This window comes from Dromiciops gliroides, chromosome 1, assembly GCF_019393635.1.
Source record: "Dromiciops gliroides isolate mDroGli1 chromosome 1, mDroGli1.pri, whole genome shotgun sequence".
NCBI lineage: Eukaryota > Metazoa > Chordata > Mammalia > Microbiotheria > Microbiotheriidae > Dromiciops > Dromiciops gliroides.
The window spans coordinates 698,069,635-698,090,669 of NC_057861.1; the positions used below are offsets into that span (position 1 = coordinate 698,069,635).

Here is a 21,035-nt window from a genome sequence, read left to right on the forward strand (position 1 = left end):
TTATTATGTGCCAAGGGACAGCTAGGTGGCACCATAGTGCACAGAGCATGGGGTCTGGAGTCAGGAAGACTCATTTTCCTGAGTTCAAATCTGGCCCCAGACACTTGCTAGCTGTGTGATCCTGGGCAAGTCACTTAACCCTGTTTGCCTCAGTTTTCTCATCTGTAGAATGAGTTAGAGAAGGAAATGGCAAAACCATTCCAGTATCTCTACCAATAAAAACCCAAATGGGGTCACGAAAAGTTGGACATAAATGAACAACCACCACAAAATGTATCAGGCACTGTCCTAAGTGCTTTACAAATATTACCTGTTTATCTTCACAATAACCATGGGAGAAAGGTGCTACTATTATCCCAATTTTATAGTTGATGAAGCTAAAACAGAAATTAAGTGACTAGCCCAGGGTCACGCAGCTAATAAGTGTCTGAGGCCACATTTGAATCCAGATCTTCTAAGGAGTAAGCTCCAGACCCAGTGCTCTGTGCACTGTCACCAACTAACTGCTGTAAAGCTAGGAACTCCTGGGTTCAAGTCCTGTTTCTGATACAAACTGGCTGTACGATCCTGAACAAGTCACTTAACCTCTCAATGCTCTAGGCCAGGGTTTCTTAAACTTTTCCCACTCTCAACTCCTTTTAACCCAAGAAATTTTTATGTGATCTTGAGTATATAGGTATATAAAATAGGTATACAAATCAAACATTTACTGCCAAATTTTTTGTGACCTCCACATTCAGTTACTCAACCCCATATGGGGTCATGACTCACAGTTTAAGAAGTTTTGCTCTAGGCCACTCTCTAAGACAAGAGTTCTTTTTTTTTTTTTTTTTTTGCGGGGCAATGGGGGTTAAGTGACTTGCCCAAGGCCACACAGCTAGTAAGTGTCTGAGGCCGGATTTGAACTCAGGTACTCCTGAATCCAGGGCCGGTGCTTTATCCACTGTGCTACTGTGCTACTGTGCTACCTAGCTGCCCCCCTTAACCTATTTTGAATCATGGACCCCTTTGAAGTCTGGTGCAGCTTATGGACCCCTTCTCAGAAGAATGTTTTTAGTGCATAAAATAAGACAACCCCAGGAATTATATAAGCACGATGACAAAACACTTTTTCACACAAATAACATCAGAGCTAAACAATTGGGAAAATATCAATTGCTCATGGGTAGGCTGAGCTAATACAATAAAAATGACAACTCTACCTAAATTAATTTACTTATTCAGTACCATACCAATCAAACTACCAAACACTTATTTTATAGAGCAAGAAAAAATAATAACAAAATTCATCTTAGATGCATTAAATAAAACACATAGGCTTACTAAGGAAACCAATTATACTGAAATACAAATATCAAAATATATTGACAAAATTCATAAACTTCAGGTTAAGAACACCTGCTCTAAGACTATAAATTGCAAAGATGGTGGCAACCTGTGTTAATTAGAAGAGTTTCTTCACCTGGGAGTATCCCAATCCCATGAAATCATAGGTCAGGTCCGTACCTACCCCCAGCAAATGTACATAAGAACCTTACTGAAGCAATAACAAAGCCAGCCAAAGTATTTTACAACAGTTTTGTGGCTGTCACACTCTAGGCATGTTTACAGTGTATTTGAGCTCAAACCCAGGTTGGGTTTTTTTGGTTTTTGGTTTTTGGTTTTTACTTTAAACCCATGTTTTTTCTCCTTTGCCAGGCTTCTGTTCCAACAGGGCTCTGACAAATCGTCACTGCATGGTGACTAAGGCTGGTTGGACAAATGTGGGGGAAATCAGGCTTCTTTCCCCTAGGGCAATTAATTGCATTGAGGCTAATGGAGTATTATCAATCATTGCCACAGGTCAGCAATTAGCTGGGAGCAGAGAAAGGTTTGGGGGAGGTGGAGCTTGGTCCAGATTCCTGGCTGCAGGTGCCAGAGGCTGACCTGCCTGGGAGGGTCCTCCAGGGGCTGCTGGCTTGGATGCTCCAGGATCTGACCTGGCCATGTGAGGCCCTCTCTCCCACCATCCCTCAGAAGCCAAACTTGCCAGGGACAGAATAAAAGACTCAATGGACTGACTTGGAAATTGGTCTCAATTCATCTAGATCAACAGGGATGACCTCATACATAGATGGAGTAGTCAACAACTTACACAGGGAAATGTCAGAAACACAAGGAAGGTCCTGCTTTCCCTTCCCCTCCCTTCCCCGCCCCCCTCAAAAATACCTCCCTCACTGGTTCATTGCTGCAGCCTGAAATTCCCCCCATCATATCCACTGACAGAAATTTACTCTTTTGGGTAAAGCAGTGTAGCAAATGCAAATACCATTGGCAGGAGACATTGTTAGCTATTAACACATTAGTGTGAACTGATTTTTCTAGATCTTCCTCAGTGTGTGTGCTAGCTCAGTTTTTAATGAGGAAAAAGTATGGAAAGAACCTTCTAGACCACTGGCCACTTTCCAGGGAGGCCAGACCTGTGTAAGGTTCGTGAATAAATAAATAGAAGCATAGGTATGCAGCTAGTCACTGGGGCCAACCTCTTCATTTTGTAGATGAGAAAAGTGAGGTAAGTTGCCCAGGATCCCACAGCTAGTAAGTGAGGGGAGATTCTCATCCAGGTCTTTCTGACTCCAAGTCCTCTCTAGCTGCTATGCCAAGTTGCCTCTCACAGGGGTATGGTCCCATAAGGGCAGAGGAGGGCACCTTCTTCAATACTGGGCCAGTGGTTCAGATCTGTGGGAATACATTCGTCACAAAAGTCCATGGCAAGAGAGGCTTTTTTGTATCTGGGCTTTTCAGGGACAAATTTATGGATGACTTAAAAATGACTAAAAGGAACAAGGATGAGTATCTAGAGCCACCTGTACAGCCCCTAGCCTCTCAAAAGTGTTTGCTCCTTGGAGGTGCCTCTCTGGGTGCTTCCCACTGCCCATGGAAGCCACGCAGGCTCAAGCCAAATACCCCAGAGAGAAAAAAGCACGTGTTTGTCACTTTCACATCCCTCAAGGCTAGCCTTTTGTGTAGATTAAATAAGTGGTCACCTACTGTTATTATTTCAGGAACTCCAAGAAGGCCCTGGATTCAAAACCAAACCAAGAATACCCCTCCCTTCCTTGCTAAGGTGGATCTGGCTCCCCTTACCTGGAAGGCAGCTGAGCCCATCTTCTTGCAGTGTGAACCTTGGGAAGCAGGCACACTTATAGGAGCCCACGGTGTTGATGCACAGGTGCTGACACAGCTCACCAGGGTAGAGGAGGCACTCATCTCGGTCATCCCCAGGAAGGCTGTTGGACAGCTCTGACTCCTGGCTGATGGACAGGGCTTCATGGAGGTTCTCTGTCTCTGAAACTGAAGAGTGTGACATTGCATTGTAATCCAGACCCCCAGAGAAATAGTTCAGCTCGTAGGCAGTTTATATACATGCTATCTCCTCCATTAGAATTTAAACTCAAAAAAAAAAAAAAAGAATTTAAGCTCCTTGAGGGCAAGAACCATTTTTGCCTTTTTTAAAAAAAATTTCCACACCAAAAAAAAAAAATCCAGTGCTTAGCAAAGTGCCCAAGCCCTTAATAAATGCTTATTGATTGACCAATTTCCAAATAAAATGAAAAGGCTGGACTAGAAAATCTCTAGGATTCTTTCCAACTTCCCCAAATCCCATGAATCCAATACCTCATCTCTGTGGTATTCCTTCAAATACTTGGACACATAGATCACGGACTTTCCAGATTTGTTCCCCACCCCCACCCCCACCCCCAAGAACATCCCCACTTCTTTTAACCAATTCTTGCATAGTACAATTCCCAGTCCCCTCACTACTTTGGTCACCTTTGTTTGGTTCCAATTTGGGGCTGCTAAACCAGGTTAGAAACACAAAGGGGCCTCTCCTAAATATCACCCCACCAGTCTGAAATCCCATCTCACTGCTCCTTTGGGTAAAGACAAAGAAAAGTTCTTTGAAAAATGTAAAACTGGGGGTTAGGGGAGAAGGAAAACAGTTGAGTCATCATCAGACAATAAAAACTATTCTCAATTTCACTTGTCTCAGCATCCCCAGGACTTGGAAGAGTTGCACATAATAGGTGCTTATATATAGGCAGGGAGTGAAGTCAGAATGAGACCACATGGGGAGAGAAATAGAGAAGAAGAAAAAAATGATCAAAAGAGACCTCAAAAAAAAGGTCTCAGGATCAGTTACCAGTGATGGGATGAATGAACCCAAAGGAAGGATCCATCAACTATAGTGAAGAAGAAGGCTCCTCTGTGATGGTCAGTGGTGGTAGACTGAAGAAAACTAGTGATGCATCTTGAGACACATAGGGGACCCAAGAAAGAGCCTGAATTTGTGAGGGGGCAGACTACAGTGAAACCTAGCAGTATTTCTCAAACTAGGGGAGTCATGCATTCTACGATTCAGCTACTTGAATACGCTCTCCCTCCTTACCTTAGCCTCTTAGCTTCCCTAGCTTACTTTAAGACCCAGCTCCAATCTTAAATACTGGAGGAGGCTCTGGCCATTTTCTCTAAATGTTAATGCCTTTTCTCTGAGATTATCTCCTATTAAAACTATATGTAGAGGGGCAGCTAGGTGGCACAGTGGATAAAGCACTAGCTCTGGATTCAGGAGGACCTGAGTTCAAATCTAGCCTCAGACACTTGACACTTAGTAGCTATGTGACCCTGGGCAAGTCACTTAAGCCTCATCACCCCACAAAAAAAGAAAACCTGTATGTATGTATGCATGCATGCATGCATGTGTAGACATACACGTACATATGTGCAGTCTGTATGTGCACACACAGACACATGTACAGCACATGTGCATACATATGTTTGTTTATATACATATGTATCTTTTACATACATAGTTATTTACATATTGCCTCTTTCGCTAGACTAGATATTTAAAAGAATATGAATTCCTTAAGGCTAGGAGCTGTTTTTGCCTACCTTTGCATCCCAACACTTAGCCTTGCACACCGTGATCCCTAAATAAAGGCTTGCTGACTATGTGACGGTGTTGTCTAGGGAGGAGAGGTGGGCTCTGAGTGTTGCTGGAGGAAGGGTCTGGTAGGGGGGGCAGTCTGGGTTTCCACTGTGAACAGATCAGAGTGGAAACAATGGTCCAAAGGAGGGAATTAAAATCAGCAAGCCGGCAGGCATGAATCCTATAGAAAAGGGAGCATAGAAATTGGATTTCTGGGGTCAAGGAGGTCTCTGGGCAAAACTCCAGGCCTGCCTCGGGATTAGCTGAAATGCCGAGCTGCCTACGGGGGGGTTCTGCGTTGGACACAGTGCTGAGCTCTTTGCAGGCTGTCTCCATGTGCTGTCCCGGTGCAAAGCTGTCCCAAGGATGTGACTGAGGCATAACTCCCTCAGCACACTGGGACGTGCAAATCCTACCCTCCCGCCTCGTTTCTCCAATTCAATGTATTCTGGGGGTTTTGCATGTGAGGTCATATTCAAAGAACGTGTTTCATATCTGTTCTGTTTACATTAAGAAATGGCATTTAAAGGGAAACAGGATCCTGGTGTTGATTTCTCTACATTTGTTTCTGCCCTGATATTGCTGCTTCAATCCAGCTGGGCTGCAGGCCTTCTTCCCAACCCAAATTGATTGGTCTGGGCAGTGTCCTGGAGGAAAACCAGCCCCAGAGCTGAGGCCAGGGTCATGAAGAGGGCAGAGATAAGGGAGCAAGATGCCCATGGTCTCCTGTAGCCTGGGTGTGAAGGATTAGGGAGACGGCATGGAAAATGGATGCCCATTGACTGAGGAAAGGTAGCGCTAATTAAGGCACATAGAAGTGAGGAAACATTATTGGGCCATAAGAAACAATGAATGCAAAGAATTCAGATGAAAACGGGATGTGTATGAAGGGATGCGAGTGAAGGAAACAACCAAGGGAACAAAAGGCACAAGATAACGTAGAGGGGAAGAGAATAAGCATGAATCAAGCACCTCCTATGTGTTGGGTACTGCACTAGCCACTTGACAACCATTATCTCATCTGACATAAGATTAAAAGGAAGCAAGTTATATTCAAATATAGGGCAGCTAGGTGGTAAAGAGAATAGAGCATTGGTCTGAGAGTCAGGTGGACCCGAGTTCAAATCCTCCCTCAGACACTTACTAGCTGTGTGACCCTGGGCAAGTCACTCAACCCCATTTGCCTCAGTTTCTTCATCTGTAAGATGAGCTGAGGAAGGAAATGGCAAACCATTCCAGAATCTCTACCAAGAAAACCCCAAGAATGGGCTCACAAAAAGTCAGATATGATTGGAAAAGACTGAACAAATTGGATATCAACCAAAATTCACATCCTGGTAAGATGTGCTGTATCGGGGGAAGTCATCCAGGCTTTGCTGTCAGGGCCTTTTGGTACCATGATATGTAAATCTCAGACACATTCTAGACCTCCATGGCAAAGACCAGCAGATCGCCAAATGGTGCTGATAATTTCAAGATGACGTGGACATGTTAACTTTAACGGTTTACTGACAACTTTGAGATGAGTTGGATATGTTAATTAGCTAATCCAAGGTTATCTGGATAGAAGTTGGTTTCTTCCCCCCACAAAAAACCCTATAAAAATGAAATCACAAACTCTTGTCCATCTCCCCTGCCCCCCCCCCCAATCTTCAATCTTTATCAGGTCCATGCTGTTTGGTGCTTCCAACTTTAATACAAGGTTATGTAAGAGATTGTTTGTGTCTCTCCCTCTCCCTCTCTTCTTCCCTATCACTTCATGCCTTCACTCACCCTCCCACCCCCTGTTCCCATGCCCTTTGCCCTGGTACCCCTTTCTATCACTTGTCTCTGCTCTCTGGACCATCTGCTCCCACACCCTATGTGCCTTATTACAGTGTGATCAAAGCCTCACATTCTTCTGCCATGGTGGTCTTTCCTGGAAAGAACCCAAAGAACTGTGAGTTCCTGTTGCATTTTATAATTTCATAAATTAATGATCAGTTCAAAAAGAAAGACCCAGGACTCAAAGCTGAGTCTCTTGTGCCCCCCACCCCAGTCCACTTTTCTTTCTCAGTAGCCTACTGCCTCACTATCACAATACACGTTTATATTTTAATATAAAAGTTATTCTTTTTTTTATCAGACCTGTGATTTTCTTGGTTGGCACCTCCCCTACCACTCATGGCTTTATAGAGTTGCCTGGGGCTCTAAGAGGTTGTGACTTCCCCAGGGTCACACAGAAGTTATTTGTCAGAGGTGAGTTTTGAACCCAGGATTTCCTACAGGGACCATTTTATCTTTTGCCTTTTCATCCCCAACACTTAGCTTAGTGCCTAGAACATAGCAGGTCCTTAATAAATGCTTGCTGAGTGTTGGTTTCCTGACACCAAGGTCAGTTTTTCACCCACTGTGCCATGTTGATTCTCATGCTATTACAATGTTACATTTATCATGCTTTTTTAAAGCTTACAAAGTGTTTTCCTCATAACAGTCCCGTGAGAGAGGTGGCAGATAAGGGCTGGATCTCAGAACAATGAGGCTAGAGGGTAAATCAGACCAGGGATAACAAAAGCAAGTGAATTGGGCATTGAATCAGCACAGAAACAAGAGGCAGTATGTTATGATGCAAATAGCTCTGGACTTCTTATCTCAAGAAGACCTACGTTCAGATTCTGCCCCCAAACACTTAATCTCTGTGTGACCCTTTGCAAATCACAGCTTCTCTGAACCTGTTTCTTCTTCTGTGAAGTGAGGGGGTTGGACTTACTAAACACTAAGGTTCCTTCCATCTCTACATCTTCATATTGCCCTTGCTGGCAAAGGGCTGACATCTCAGTGTGTACTCGGGCATGGTGGTTGGGCAGTTTCCAAGCCATACACCATGGGTAACATAGTGAGGATTCCAACCACACCTGGCTTCCCTTTTGGTCTCCCATTCAGACACCCTCCTCAGTCAGACCTAGCCTGTGCCCAGTGGAAAGCGGCACCAATAGTCTCTGAAAAGCGCAAGGCCCCCAAAACAGGTGTCAACCTGCGGGGGTGAAGTTGAGGCTGGAATTTTGCAGCTGGAATCCATAAGAAGCCACTTTTGTATCTAACACATGGAGGGATAATGTGGGAGAAGAGCCAAGGAATGCAGGAGATCCCGTGCGCACATGAGGCTGGGCTTTGAAGACATGTGGGACGCATTCCAAACCTGATTTATTGGACATGGAGGAACATGACTGCCCCGCTCAGCTCCAGCTCACATTTCCACTCCAGGACTCCATGAGGAGAGTGATCTCTTGTGACAGAGACGCCTGATCCAGCATGATCAGTGGGACTGAAATGACTCTCAGCTGGGGTCTTGGCCCAGGAAACCCACAATAAAGCCCAGGATCCCTTTGGGATGCTGTCTCTGTGGGTGGCTTTATCAAGCCATCTGAACCTGGGATCTTCCTCTGAGGAAGCAGGCAATGAATCCTCAGAAGCGATTACTAGGGCCTTGCAGTCTCTTATTCTGGGCAAAACAACTGGGACTGCCTGGACCCAGGGTTTTAGGATCTTAGATGCAAAATCAGTATGGTAGGATGACAGATAACACCAACCTTATAGTCAGCTAGACCTGAGTTTGAATCCTGTTTCAGACGCTTACTAGCTGTGTGACCCTGGGCAAATCATTTAGCTTCTCTGAGCCTCAGTTTCCTCATCTGTAAAATGGGATAATAATAATGCCTCCCTCCCAAGGTTGTTGTGAAGAGCAACTGAGATAACACATGCAAAGTGTTTTGCAAACCTGAAATCACCATTACAAATGTTAACTATAATACTGTTACTATCACAGCTAGACAAGACCTCCAATCTAGTCCAGTGCTTTCATATTACACATGAGGAAACTGAAGCACAGGGAAGTTAAGCAACGTGCCCAGAGTCGCATAGGTAGTAAACAGTACTGGTAAGAGCTGATTCAAGTGTCTATGCCCCTTTCATTGTCCCTCTCAGTTCTATGAACTTCCTTTCTTGAAAGGATGAGCTACTTACCTCGCTGTATAACCTTGAGCAAGTAACCTTAGTGTGCCCCAGTATCTTCATCTGTAAAATGAGAATACCTTGAAGGTCCCTCCCAGCTCTAAATACCTTTAAAGCCTTCTCAAGTGGGAGGTAGCAAAAGGGCACTAGGTTTGGCATCAGAAGACTGGACTTCAATCTCAGCTCCACTTGGGAAACAGCATGGTGCAGAGGAATAATTCGGAGACAGAGGACCCAAGATCAAACCCTCCCTGTGTCCCTGACTACCTATTTGGCATTGGGGGAGTTACTCAGACTTCACAAGACCTCAATCTCCTCTATTGAGAAATGAAGGGATTGGATGAGATGACCTCGGGCTCCCCTCAGACAGGTCACTTTGGCCTTTCGGATTTCAGCTATCCCATCTTCAAAGCCAAAAGCCAGACTGAGTGGTCTGTGAGGTCTTCTCTGGCTCCAAATCCTGTGGTTTTATGGAGTTTGAACAGAGGTAGCTCGTTATGAATCATACCCAGAGAAACTGGCAGAGCCGGGAAATGGAGGACCCTAGAACCACAAGCTATCTAAATGGGTAGAAATCTTGGAACATAAAATGTCAGAGCTCCGAGGGATGTTAGAATGTCAGATCTGGGAAGGAACCTAGGAGAATATTGGAACTGAAAGGGATCCTAGAACACAGAATGTTAGAGCAGGAAAGAATGTGAGAACGCAAAGTATTAGGACCAAAAGGGATTATAGAACACAGGATGTTAAAGCAGGAAAGAACCTTAAAGAATGCTATCACTTGAAACCTAGAACATAGAATGTTAGAGCTGAAAGGGACCCTTGAATATAATGTTTCAGAGCCAGAAAGAGCCCAGAACATAGACTGTTAGATGGGGAAGGGACCTGAAAGATGACCCAGCCCAACTCCCTCATTTTCCAGTAGAGGAGCCCAGGGTCTGTAGAGCTCAAATAATTGGCTCAAGGTCAATCAGCTTGTTAGTGACTAAGCTAGGCCCCAGCTCCCCTGGTTTGCTGTCCAGGACTTTTTCCCATCCGAGGTACTGCCTTCTAAATTCCCACTACTCCTCCCCAAAGGGGCTTCATGAAGTCCGAGTCATCTGCTTTTGTGATCCTTTCTTCCATGTGGAATGCCTTCATCTCATCCAAGAGCCGAGGAATGTTTCCACTTCTCAGAGACAGCCCCAGCCCAGAGTCTCACACATAGTAGGAACTCAGTGAGCAGCAGCTGGGAGGGAATGATCACTGACATACAGCAGCTTTGCCTCTATCCTGGTGCTCAACCCCAAAGTCTGTCCCTGTAGGTGCATTCCTCTGCACAAGCAAGGGAATGACCTGGCTATGCGTTATCAGCTTCTCAGCTATGGAAAATTCCAGGGGCAGGCTTCGGGCTTTTGTTCTGACCATCCCAGCTCTGCAAACGTTTCTCCTCTTATTAAACATCACCATTCGGAAAAGGAAAATCTTGAAGCAATGAAGGAACACCCCCATCCCAAGGGAAGGGAGAATTGTACAAATCTTGATATTTTTCCATTGCAAAATATCCCATTGAGTAGGCTTCCTTTCAGCCAGATGTTAGGCTTGGCTGGAGGAAGGTGGTGTTAATGTTTCATGCCTTTTCCTAGCATAGCAACAAATAGCACAGGGTAACAGAAGAATCCTGGATTTGGATCCTGTCTCTGACTATTTACTAGCTACGTGACCATTTAACATCTCTGCCCCTCAGTTTCTTCATCTTTGAAGGGGGAATAATATTTCCACTCCCTCTCTGTTGTTGTAACAAAAGGTCTTTGCAAATGTTAAAGTGCTATATAAACATGAATTATAATAATGTATCAATTTATCCTAGAGTCTCATATACCTTGCCTGGTTTCTGCCAAAGCATAATTTTCCTTAAGGCCATTGGAATTAAAGATCAAAGCATAGGAGTGTTAGCTTCACCAGGGAAGGGGTCTCCCCCAGTCCTGTTTTTTTTTTTTAATTGTGCCTATGGATTCAGTTACAGTTCTACTGACCCAAAGTTCTACTCTGGATGGAGTCTGAGAGTCAGAGGATCTGAGATCTGCTCAGTCACTAATCAGCCGTGTAACCCTGGGGTAGTCACTTGCCTCTTTGAGACCTCAACCACATCCACATCTGTCAAGGGAATTTAAGTCGATGGTCTCTAAAGCCCCTTCTGGCTCTAACATGCTATGACTGATTCAGTTAAGGATGAAGATGGTAAGCTCAGGGCAGTCATTGCTTTATTCATGTTTTGTGGCCTTGGGCCTGGGTGATAGAATACCTAGCTTCCTGAGCTCTAGGAAAGAGGGGTGGGCCATGGCTGACCAGGGGAGCTTGTGTCCTGATCCCTGGGATCAGTATATAAGATTTTTCATGCCAAGAGCCATCTTTCTCAGTAGGGAAGGGATTGTTCTCATGATAGACTACTGGCTCTTTGTATATTCTGAATAACTCTCACAGACGTTCTGTGCCTCGGTCTTCCCATACCTATGGACAAATCCATCGACCATTTTACATCTCAGTTTCCTCCTCTGTAAAAGGAAGGAGTTGACTTTGTTGGTCTGCATGGTGTCTCCTGACTCTAACATGTTTTGAGTCATTGATCTATGAAAGAAGGGTGACCTAAAGGGTCTAAGCCAGTCAGTCCATGGGGTCTCTTATTGGTTCTATGGATGTTGGGAAAATGTTCTCAAAATGGGAAGCAAGACTTAAGTCCAGATAGGGCCTCAGTCACAGAATCTGGATCAGTTTCTCCCCCCAAAAGACAGATGTCTAAAGTGCCCAGAACCCAGACAATAAACAGAGCCTGAGTTGGGACACTCAAAATCCATGTTCAGAAATAGCTGGGAGAACAGCCAGAAGCCCACAGGTGTGTGGGGTATCACAGGTACCCTACCCAGAGTCGTGCAGGGGAGGCACTCAGGTAGGAATAATGGCAGGTGGCAGAAGCATCTCCTCTCCTCTGGAAGAGATGACCCAGATTGCTTTCATTGCCAAGACACTGCAGGAGAAAAACAAGTACCTCTAGGGGAAATGCCCCTTTGAGGAGACAAATTCGACTTCTATAGCCAAATCTGAACGAAACCCAGAATGTTCCTTCCCATGTATCCATGATGGTCCAGGCTGCACTCTCATAATGCTATCTGGACCAGACACACACACACACACACACACACACACACACACACACACACACACACAGAGTCTAGTAAAGCTCCTGAGCTCTAGGATTCCTAGGGACCCTTCCTCCTTGGATTAGAGCTCTACCTTGGGAAGCCATAGTTTCTTTCTTCAGTCAACCAGGAGCCAGTTGCTTTAATGAGTCTAGCCAATGCTTTACATCCACTTTTCTCTCAGAGGCTTGGGTGGATTGGTGGGCTCCTTTCACTGTTCTGACTGCTCTCCAGGGGCAGCCCTGGGTAAAAGTTTGGTTCATAGAGCCAGAGTGGTCAGGAAATCCTGTCCTATGGGCAAAAATTTCCAATATGATTCACATGCTCTAGGAGGTGGCTGACAGCTGGGGGAAAGGAGGCCCCATGAGAACCAGCCATGGTGTGCCAGTGAGGCTTGATAAGGCAGTTTTATAGAAACACTGAATATTCATGATCCACAATCCTAATTAAGCCAGGAAAGCCTATTCAACTGGAAATTTAATTCAAATGGTGAATTGAAAGGAAGGGTGGGGGACTGTGTCAAGAAGACACAGGTACAGCTCCTGTTTCTGACATGTACTAGCTATATGATCCTGGGAAAACCACTTAGCCTCTTTGGGCCTCAGTTTCCTCATCTGTAAAATGAGGGGATTGGATTCAATTAACTCAGAGGTCCTTCTAGCTCTCAATCTATGAGTCTATGATCCCATAAAAATTGATTGAGAACCTGCAAGGTATAAAGCAAGATATTATGAAATGGAGGGGCAACAAAGAATGAGCTGCCTTCAATGAGCTTACAGTCTAATAGAAAGATAAAACATGGACACAGAGCAGAATTTGATTAAGCCCATTAGAAATTATTAGCACGAGAGAGAGAGAGAGAGAGAGAGAGAGAGAGAGAGAGAGAACAAGAACACTCCAAGCTGGAAAGATGGAGGAACTAGCATTTGATATGGGCATTGAAGGACAAATAGGGTTTTAAAAAAGTTAATATGAAGAAAAGGTCATCCAGGTATGAGGAAAGACTGGAAGATGGAAAAGTTGGGAACTACTGGGATGAGGGAGTCATCATGATCTATGGGAAAGAGCACTCATTGGCTTGGGAGAAAGAGGGCCTGAATTCAAAATCTATCTCTGATGTCATGACCTTAGGGAAATCCCTTAGCCTCCCTGGGCCTCAGTTTCCTTATCTGTAAAATGAGGGAGGTTGACTTGATGGCCTTAGGATTATAGCTGTGGAGACAGCTAGATGGCAATGGATAGAGCATTGGGCCCAGAGTAGGGAAGACCTGAGTTCAAATGCTGCCTCAGATATTTATAAACTGTGTGATTTGGGGCAAGTCACTGTTTGCCTCAGTTTGTTTATCTGTTAAATAGGTCTAATAATAGCATATATCTCACAGGGTTGTTGTGAGGATCAAATGAAATAATATGTAGAATGCTTAACGCAGTGCCTGACATACAGTAAGTACCATATAAGTGCTCGTTATCATCATTATCCAGGTACTGTTAAGTTCTAGATATATGATCTTGTGAGTCTTCAAAGGAGGGTAGTATGAGATAAGGTAGAAAAGAGCCAGGCCAAGGGGTACATTCAATATCAGACTGAAGAGTTAGGATTTGCTTGAGTAGATGATGGGGGGAAAGCCTCCCCTGAACATAGTAGGTGATTAACACATTTTTATATAATTGAAACCATGAAAAATTCCTAAGATAGGTCTGAACTGTGGACGATAATTATAGCCAGTATTTTTCAAGTACTTTCAAGTTTTCAAAGTGCTCTACATAGACTATGTCATTTGATCAGGAAGATCACCCTGGTGTGCGTGTGTGTGTGTGTGTGTGTGTGTGTGTGTGTGTGTGTGTGTGTGTATAAAAATGGAATGGAGGGGCTAGATATGGAAGTAATGAGACTGAGGAGGAGCCCCAGAGGATTCTGATCCTGAACTGTGATACTCAAAATGGGAATGGAATGAGGAGATAGGGTTATGGTATTTACCTCCTCTGTCTGCGTTTGCACTGAATAATAAATAACTCAGCATCTACAGAGAACTTGAAGGTTTTCAAAGTGCTTTACGAATATCTATCCTCACAACCACCCTGAAAAGCAGGTGCTATTATTTTACAGATGGGGAAACTCAGGCTGAGAGAGGTTAAATTATTTGCCCAGGGACGCAAAGATAATAAATATCTGGGGTGGGATTTGCATGCAGGTCTTTCTGATTCCTAGTCCAGTGATCTGTCTACTATGCCACTTAGTATATTTATGATGAATATATTTTTATATGTATTTGTCTCACCCCATTAGAATGTAAGATCCTTGTGAGTAGGGATTGTTTCATTCTTTATATTTGTTCACCCAGTGCCTACAATGGTGCCTGACATATTGAAGGTGCTTAATTAATACTTTTTGATCAATTGGTTGGTAAAATGAGAGAATATCTGTAAATCAATGTGAACTATTATGATGTTGATGGTGCTGGACTAAAGCATCCCTATGGGATCTACTAACTCCAGCATCGTATGTTCCTAAGAGATCCTGACTAGGTAGAACTGGCCGACGACCATAGTGGCTAATGAGATGGGGTGGGGTATGGCAAAGGAAGGAAGGGTCAACAACTATTCCAGGTTTACGAGCTTGAATATAAGGAGGATGGTATCCTGGCTGACCAGGAGGGGGAGATAGTTTTCAGGGGCAAATAATGGGCTTTCTAATAGATATATTAAATTTGAGGTACCAGTAAGATATGCAGATGGAAATAGCCATCAGATAATTAGAAAGAGGGGACTGGAATTCTGGGAAAGGGGTCAAGGTTGGGAATGTAGATTTGGTCCTCACAGGAACAGAGCTGATAGCTAAAGCAAGGAGGGTAGGTGAGTTCACCAAAGAAGAGGAGAGGAAGTAGAAAGATAATAGTCAGCTTGAAATCTCTCAATATGATTTTTAAAAAATATGTACTCTTGGGGGCAGCTAGGTGGTGCAGTGGATAAAACACCGGCCTTGGATTCAGGAGGACCTGGGTTCAAATCTGGCCTCAGACACTTGACACTAGCTGTGTGACCCTGGGCAAGTCACTTAAACCCCATTGCCCTGCAAAAAAATAAAAATAAAAATAAAGTGCGTACTCTCTTTGCCTTGGAAATCCTGGACTTCCCATACCAATGTTAGTTGAAAGAGACAAGATGTCTCTGCCCAAGGATATTAGGCAGAAGGCAGCACCTACCTTTCTCTGGTGTCACTATGGGCAAAGGCTCAGGGGACTTCCGGACCTCAGGCATGATGAGATGGTCCTCTCCCTCACAGCAGGACAACATCACATGGTTGCAGGGATATCCCAGATTTGGGTTGGACTCACACATCTGTCCCTCATTCTTGACTTTCAGGCCCAGGCCACAGCAGTCACAACATTGCTGCAAAAGGAGAAGACCACAGAGCATCAGGGCCTTGGTACTTTTCCCACCTGCTGGGCATTGAAAGCAAGGAAGATATGGAGAATCATGGAGTAAAATAAAATAGAGGTGACAGAGAAAAAAATAAAATGGGAAAGGGCTGGAAAATAGAGGAGGCATAAAAACAAGTTTGTCTTTGGAAATGGAATCCAATTAAATTACAATACACTGTATTTGGCATCTAAAGCACTCAAACATAACAACAATGGAAGCAGAAATAAGACAGCCAAAGGGTTCCATGAGATTCCTATGGCCTCTACTCACTCTCACATTCTATGATCATCTATGACCTTCAGAGATACTATTTACTAGGTCAGCCCAGAGTCTCTCTAGCCCTCAGTGCTGGCTCTGATGTAGCTGACATCACCCTCTCAGTCTAACAACATTCCCACATCTCCTGGTTTCCTTCTAGAGCCTCTTATGGGTCTGGCATCAGTAAGATTATCTGATCCTTTTGGAAAACTGTTTCTATTTTTTGACCCTTCCCTCTCCTATAGGTTTCAAACTCTGTAAATTTTCTACTCACTAAACTTACCTTATCTGACCTTCAATGAGTCCTCCCAGAGTTGGGACATAGAAGGTTACGTGAATAGTCATGGGCTCTACCTCTATCCCCATCATGAGGTTGATCATTTCCCTCTTAGCCTGGGTCTTTCCAGCCTGAAGAAGCTTCATTCCCCACCCCACCCCCGTCCCCCTCCTCCCCCCATCCCCTGCCCTGATTACAGAGGAATTCCTCTAGGCTTTAGCATCAGTCAGGTGCATGAAGTCAATCTATAAATATGGAAAACTCCTCCTATAAGAAGGTTTTCTAATAGGAGCTAGCTCTAGTCTGTTTGGGAAGAGGTTTACAGAGAAATTTAGGGATGTTCCCAAAGACAGTGATTTTTTTCCGAAACAGTCTTAATGAATCAAACTGCCTTTGGGTAATTAACCCTCACATATGTAAAGCAGTCAGAGGGTCCTTTTTCCAGGTGTAATTCCATGTAATATTCTTCTCTATGCTTAAGACTTCCCACTCCATTCCCCCTATCGTTACTCCTTTCTCCTTAGTTGTGTGATGACTTTCCCCTCCATGTTACAACCACCTCTTTATTGAGTTGTGATATACTCTCTACACCTTTTGTTATGATTTAAAGACCACTCTCCCCCTCCCCTTTCTCCAGCCAGGTGTGATATTCCAGTGCATCTATGTTCTCAGTGGGTACTACTACCACCAGTAGATGTTCCAATTATACCTTCTCATGTTGTGTGATTTGTACATATCCTTTCAGAAAGAACCAAAAAGAACCCACTAAAAAGACTAGAAGTCTTCCTCTTCTGTTTCATCTCCCATCTCTGTACCATTGTATGGGTGATTGTCTCTCATATCTGGAATGCACTCACTCCTTATGTCTGCTTTGTAAAATCCCTACCTTCTTTAGAAGCACAGCCATCTTCTACACAAGAGTTCCCCCTTACCCCACCCATACACACTACAATTGCTAATGTTTTTTCTTCTTTAAATCACTTTGTATTCCTATGTATATACTTTGTACTTATCTGTGTATACATGTGGTATTCTCTTTCCCCTCATAGAATGTAAACTACTTGAAGTAAGATTGCTTCATTTTTTTTGGTCTATCATTAGCACATGGCATAGTTCCAGGCATATAGTAGATATAATAAATGTCAAGTTAAATTGAGTTGAACTCAATGGACTCAAAACCAACTGTGTACAGTAGTCTCTGTAATGGGATTTTTTATTCACTTGGTTTCCCTGTGTGGCTGAACACCTTTGAATAGCTGTGGATTCGAGGGTTGAACCTCATTTTTAAGTAGGGGAGAAGGGGAAGGGAATACGTGTTTATTAAGCACCTACCATGTGCCAGGCACTGTGCTAAGCACTTCACAAATATTATTTTATTTGGTCCTGATGACAACCCTAAGAGGTAGGTGTGAGGAGCATTTGGGAAATCAATAGGAAATCTCTTTTCTGGGCTACATACCCTCAACAAGAGCAGCAGACATCTCTGGCCATATATATCTATATATCTATAGATATATCTATAGATTAGATATAGATATAGATATAAATATAGATATAGATATATCTCCCTGTGTTATGTTCCAACCAATAAAGATAAAAGCAGAAGATCTTGAACAAATTCAAATTTATCTTGTGGTTGTATCTCTCAAGAATTCTTGAATGATCTCAACATGCATGGGACACACCTTGTTAGAAGACTAACTTTAAGGCCACATTCTTTTCTACTGAGTCAAATGTTGTTTTGCTTTGTTTTGGGTAATCAAGAAACAAGCAAAAAATAATAATTTTAAAACAAACAAACATACATCACAGCAGAATCCTATATCCTGTGAACCTTTCAGTCAGTTGTCATCTAATGGGGTAAAAAAAACCACCAAGCTACCTCGAGAAAGCCTTCCTGTTCTTTTTTCATCTTTTCATCAAAGACATCTTTGATACACATGTAAATCATTCTGGCAAAGATTTTTTTAAAACCAGACCATAGCTGTAGGGATCACTAGTTATGACTATCTTCTCTTTTACCCCTTTTTAGTAGTAATTACCATCTGTGAGTTTTTCAAGTCATTTGTTATCATCTTCTCTTTCAGATACCTTGAAAATCAACCCCTTAGGTACTTTCAAAATTGTCTCTTCCAGAACAGATTTCTTCTATGCATATTTCCTTGGTCTTGTTCAGCTGCTCTTCCAATTTTCATCTTATTTAGTGCCATTTTTTTTAACTTTCCCACATGACATTTCTGGCACTGAGATGTTAGAAGTTCAGGGAGATTGATATGCAACCCCTCCCCTCCCATCTCAACCCTCAACAACAACCAAATTTTCCTTTGCCAATTGCCATATGCCCAAATTCAGCAGAATTCAATATTTCCTTTCTATTTAGGGGTGACAGTCCTCTCTTCTACCCCTTTCTATCCAGTCAAAAAGGTCTGATATACTGCCTTGAAAAGAAGACTTTACCTTCTTGTCCGTGAACCTATCCAGGTTTTAAAACCTTGTTCTGGTTGCTCCCCACCTGCCTAGGAAGCAATATTCTTTTGTTTTTTTTAATGCACATAAGCCCTATTGAACTTAACACTCAGCTTTAATTCCTGATCTAGAACCCTGCTTCTTCACCCTGGCCATTTTCTACACTGCTGTTATCTACTCATCATCCTTGTGATTTCCCAGATTCCTTTTCTCTTATATGTACTGTCTCCCTTTATTAGAAGGTAGGCCATTGGAGGGTAAGGGACCATCTCACTTTTGCATACTAACACTTATGACAATGCTTGACACCTAGTGAGTATATAATGGATGCTTTTTCATCCATCCATCCATCCACCCACCCACCCACCCACCCACCCATCCACCTTCCCCATCAGAAGCATACAGTTGAAGGAAGGAACCCTAAGCTTTCTAGCTTCTAGGGTGGTTGTAGTACCCACTGAGAGGTGGGGTATAAAGATGAAGTAAAATTGAATTGAGAATAACTTGTAAAGGAAGAAGCAAAGAGCTGCTGGGTCTTGCCTTGTACAGGGAGACTCCACAGGTGTCATTCTCCTCAGGCCCACAGACATCACCTTCCTTGGCACCGACCATCCCAGCAACACAGCTGTTTTCTTTCAAGTAAGAGATACAGCACTGCTTCTGGGCAATCCTGCAACACAGACAGGGTGGGGGTGGGGGAGAGGAGGAGCAAGGATGGATGCGTTAACTGGAAACCAATAACTCTGAGGATGAAAATGGACATAAATAACCCCTAGGCCAGTCTCCTCACTCTCTCATTCTCCTCTCCCCTGACTTCAAAGGAAGCATCTCTGGAAAGTGAGATGCATACTAACTTGAGGCAGGCTTCATGCCTGGAGAACTCCTCCATCCACTCCATCTTTGAGGAGTTTAAACAATGAGAATATTTCTCCTTCCAGGGTAAGTAAGCAGCTAGTCCTTTGGCTGAGCAGACCACTAGTCATAACCTAGTAGATTGCCTTATGTTCTGGTACAAGAGACACTACAGGCATGGGTTCTAGTCTCAACTCTGCCCACGGACTTGTGTGTCCTTGGCCAGAGTAATTATCATGTAAACCTGTTTCCTTTCCTATAAGATGTAGAAAGCCTGGTTGTGAGAACTGTCCTCTGTCACACTCTACTATACCTTCTATCATGTATTTGTATGCTTCCAAGCACCTCCCCCAAAGTCTGTTAAGGGGAGAAATTGTTTTCTTTTTCATCTTTATATTGTCAGTGTCTAGCACAAAGCATGGTGTGTGTGTGTGTGTGTGTATACATATATGTGTGCTTATGTGTATGCGTGTGTATTTTTAGACAGGGAAATAGGCAGGGGTGGAATGCTGGTGGTGGTGATCCAGACCTCTTATTTCATACGTGCAGGGAACTCCTGGTGAGGAAACTCCCTTTACTAATATAGATCAGCACCTACTCTGTTACTACATAGCAGAGAGTGGCAATTATAGTTCTAGACAGTGGGTCATAGGACCAGTATATACCAGAGGCAGCACTTGAACCCAGGTCCTCCTCACTCCAAGGTCCTCCTGCTATCTTCTACACCATGCTGGATCACACATGATAGGCACTTAATAAAGTTTTGTTTAATGGAATGAAATGGGTGGGGTATAAAGTGCTTTGAAAATATACTATGCCAGGGCAACTAGGTGGCACAGTAGAAAAAGCACCAGCCCTGGATTCAGGAGGGCCTGAGTACAAATCCGGCCTCAGACACTTGACACTAGCTGTGTGACCCTTAACCCTCATTGTCCCGAAAAAAAAAAGAAAGAAAGAAAGAAAGAAAGAAAGAAAGAAAGAAAGAAAGAAAGAGAAAAGAAAAGAAAAGAAAAGAAAAAAGAAAGAAAATACACTATGCTGGTACTTAAGTGAAATTTTAAATCTCTAAATGCTTACAACAATAAAATAGAGAAAGAACAGATTGTACATGCAACTAAAAAAAGCTAGAAAAAGAACAAATTACAATTCCCCAAATAAGCACCAAATTGGAAATCCTGAAAATCAAAGGAAAGATTAATAAAATTGAAAGCAAGAAAGACATTGAACAAACAAATTAAGAGCTGGTTTTATGGGGGAAAAGACAAATAAAATAGATAAATCATTTGTTAATTTGATTTTTTTTAAAAAGAAGAAAACCAAATTACCAGTATCAGAAATGAAAAGGGTTAATTAACTACCAAGGAAGAGGAAATTAAAGCAATAATTAAGAAATATTTTGCCCAATTGTATGTCAATAAATCTGACAATCTAAGTGAAATGGATGAATATTTACAAAAATATAAATTACCCAGAATAACAGAAGAGGAAGTAGAATACTTAAATAACCCATTTTGGAAAATATGGTAGACAAATAGAAGGTATTTGTATTTTTAAAAAACAGCTTAGTCCTTCACAATCCTTTCCAACAGCTACACCAAAACATCTCCCAGAAATCTAGCTC

At 43.1% G+C, this 21,035-nt stretch overlaps 1 protein-coding gene across 1 annotated transcript in view; it reads right to left on the reverse strand.

Annotated features, from left to right (window-relative positions):
* FBLN2 (fibulin 2) overlaps positions 1 to 21,035 on the reverse strand; it is a 231,106-nt gene that overhangs the window by 33,433 nt on the left and 176,638 nt on the right. Inside the window, exons 5-7 of the mRNA XM_043975890.1 lie at positions 19,103 to 19,232; positions 15,342 to 15,528; positions 3,127 to 3,333 (exon numbers count right to left, since the gene is read on the reverse strand). Coding sequence (XP_043831825.1) covers positions 3,127 to 3,333; positions 15,342 to 15,528; positions 19,103 to 19,232 — 524 coding nt within the window. The remainder of the gene's footprint in view (positions 1 to 3,126; positions 3,334 to 15,341; positions 15,529 to 19,102; positions 19,233 to 21,035) is intronic.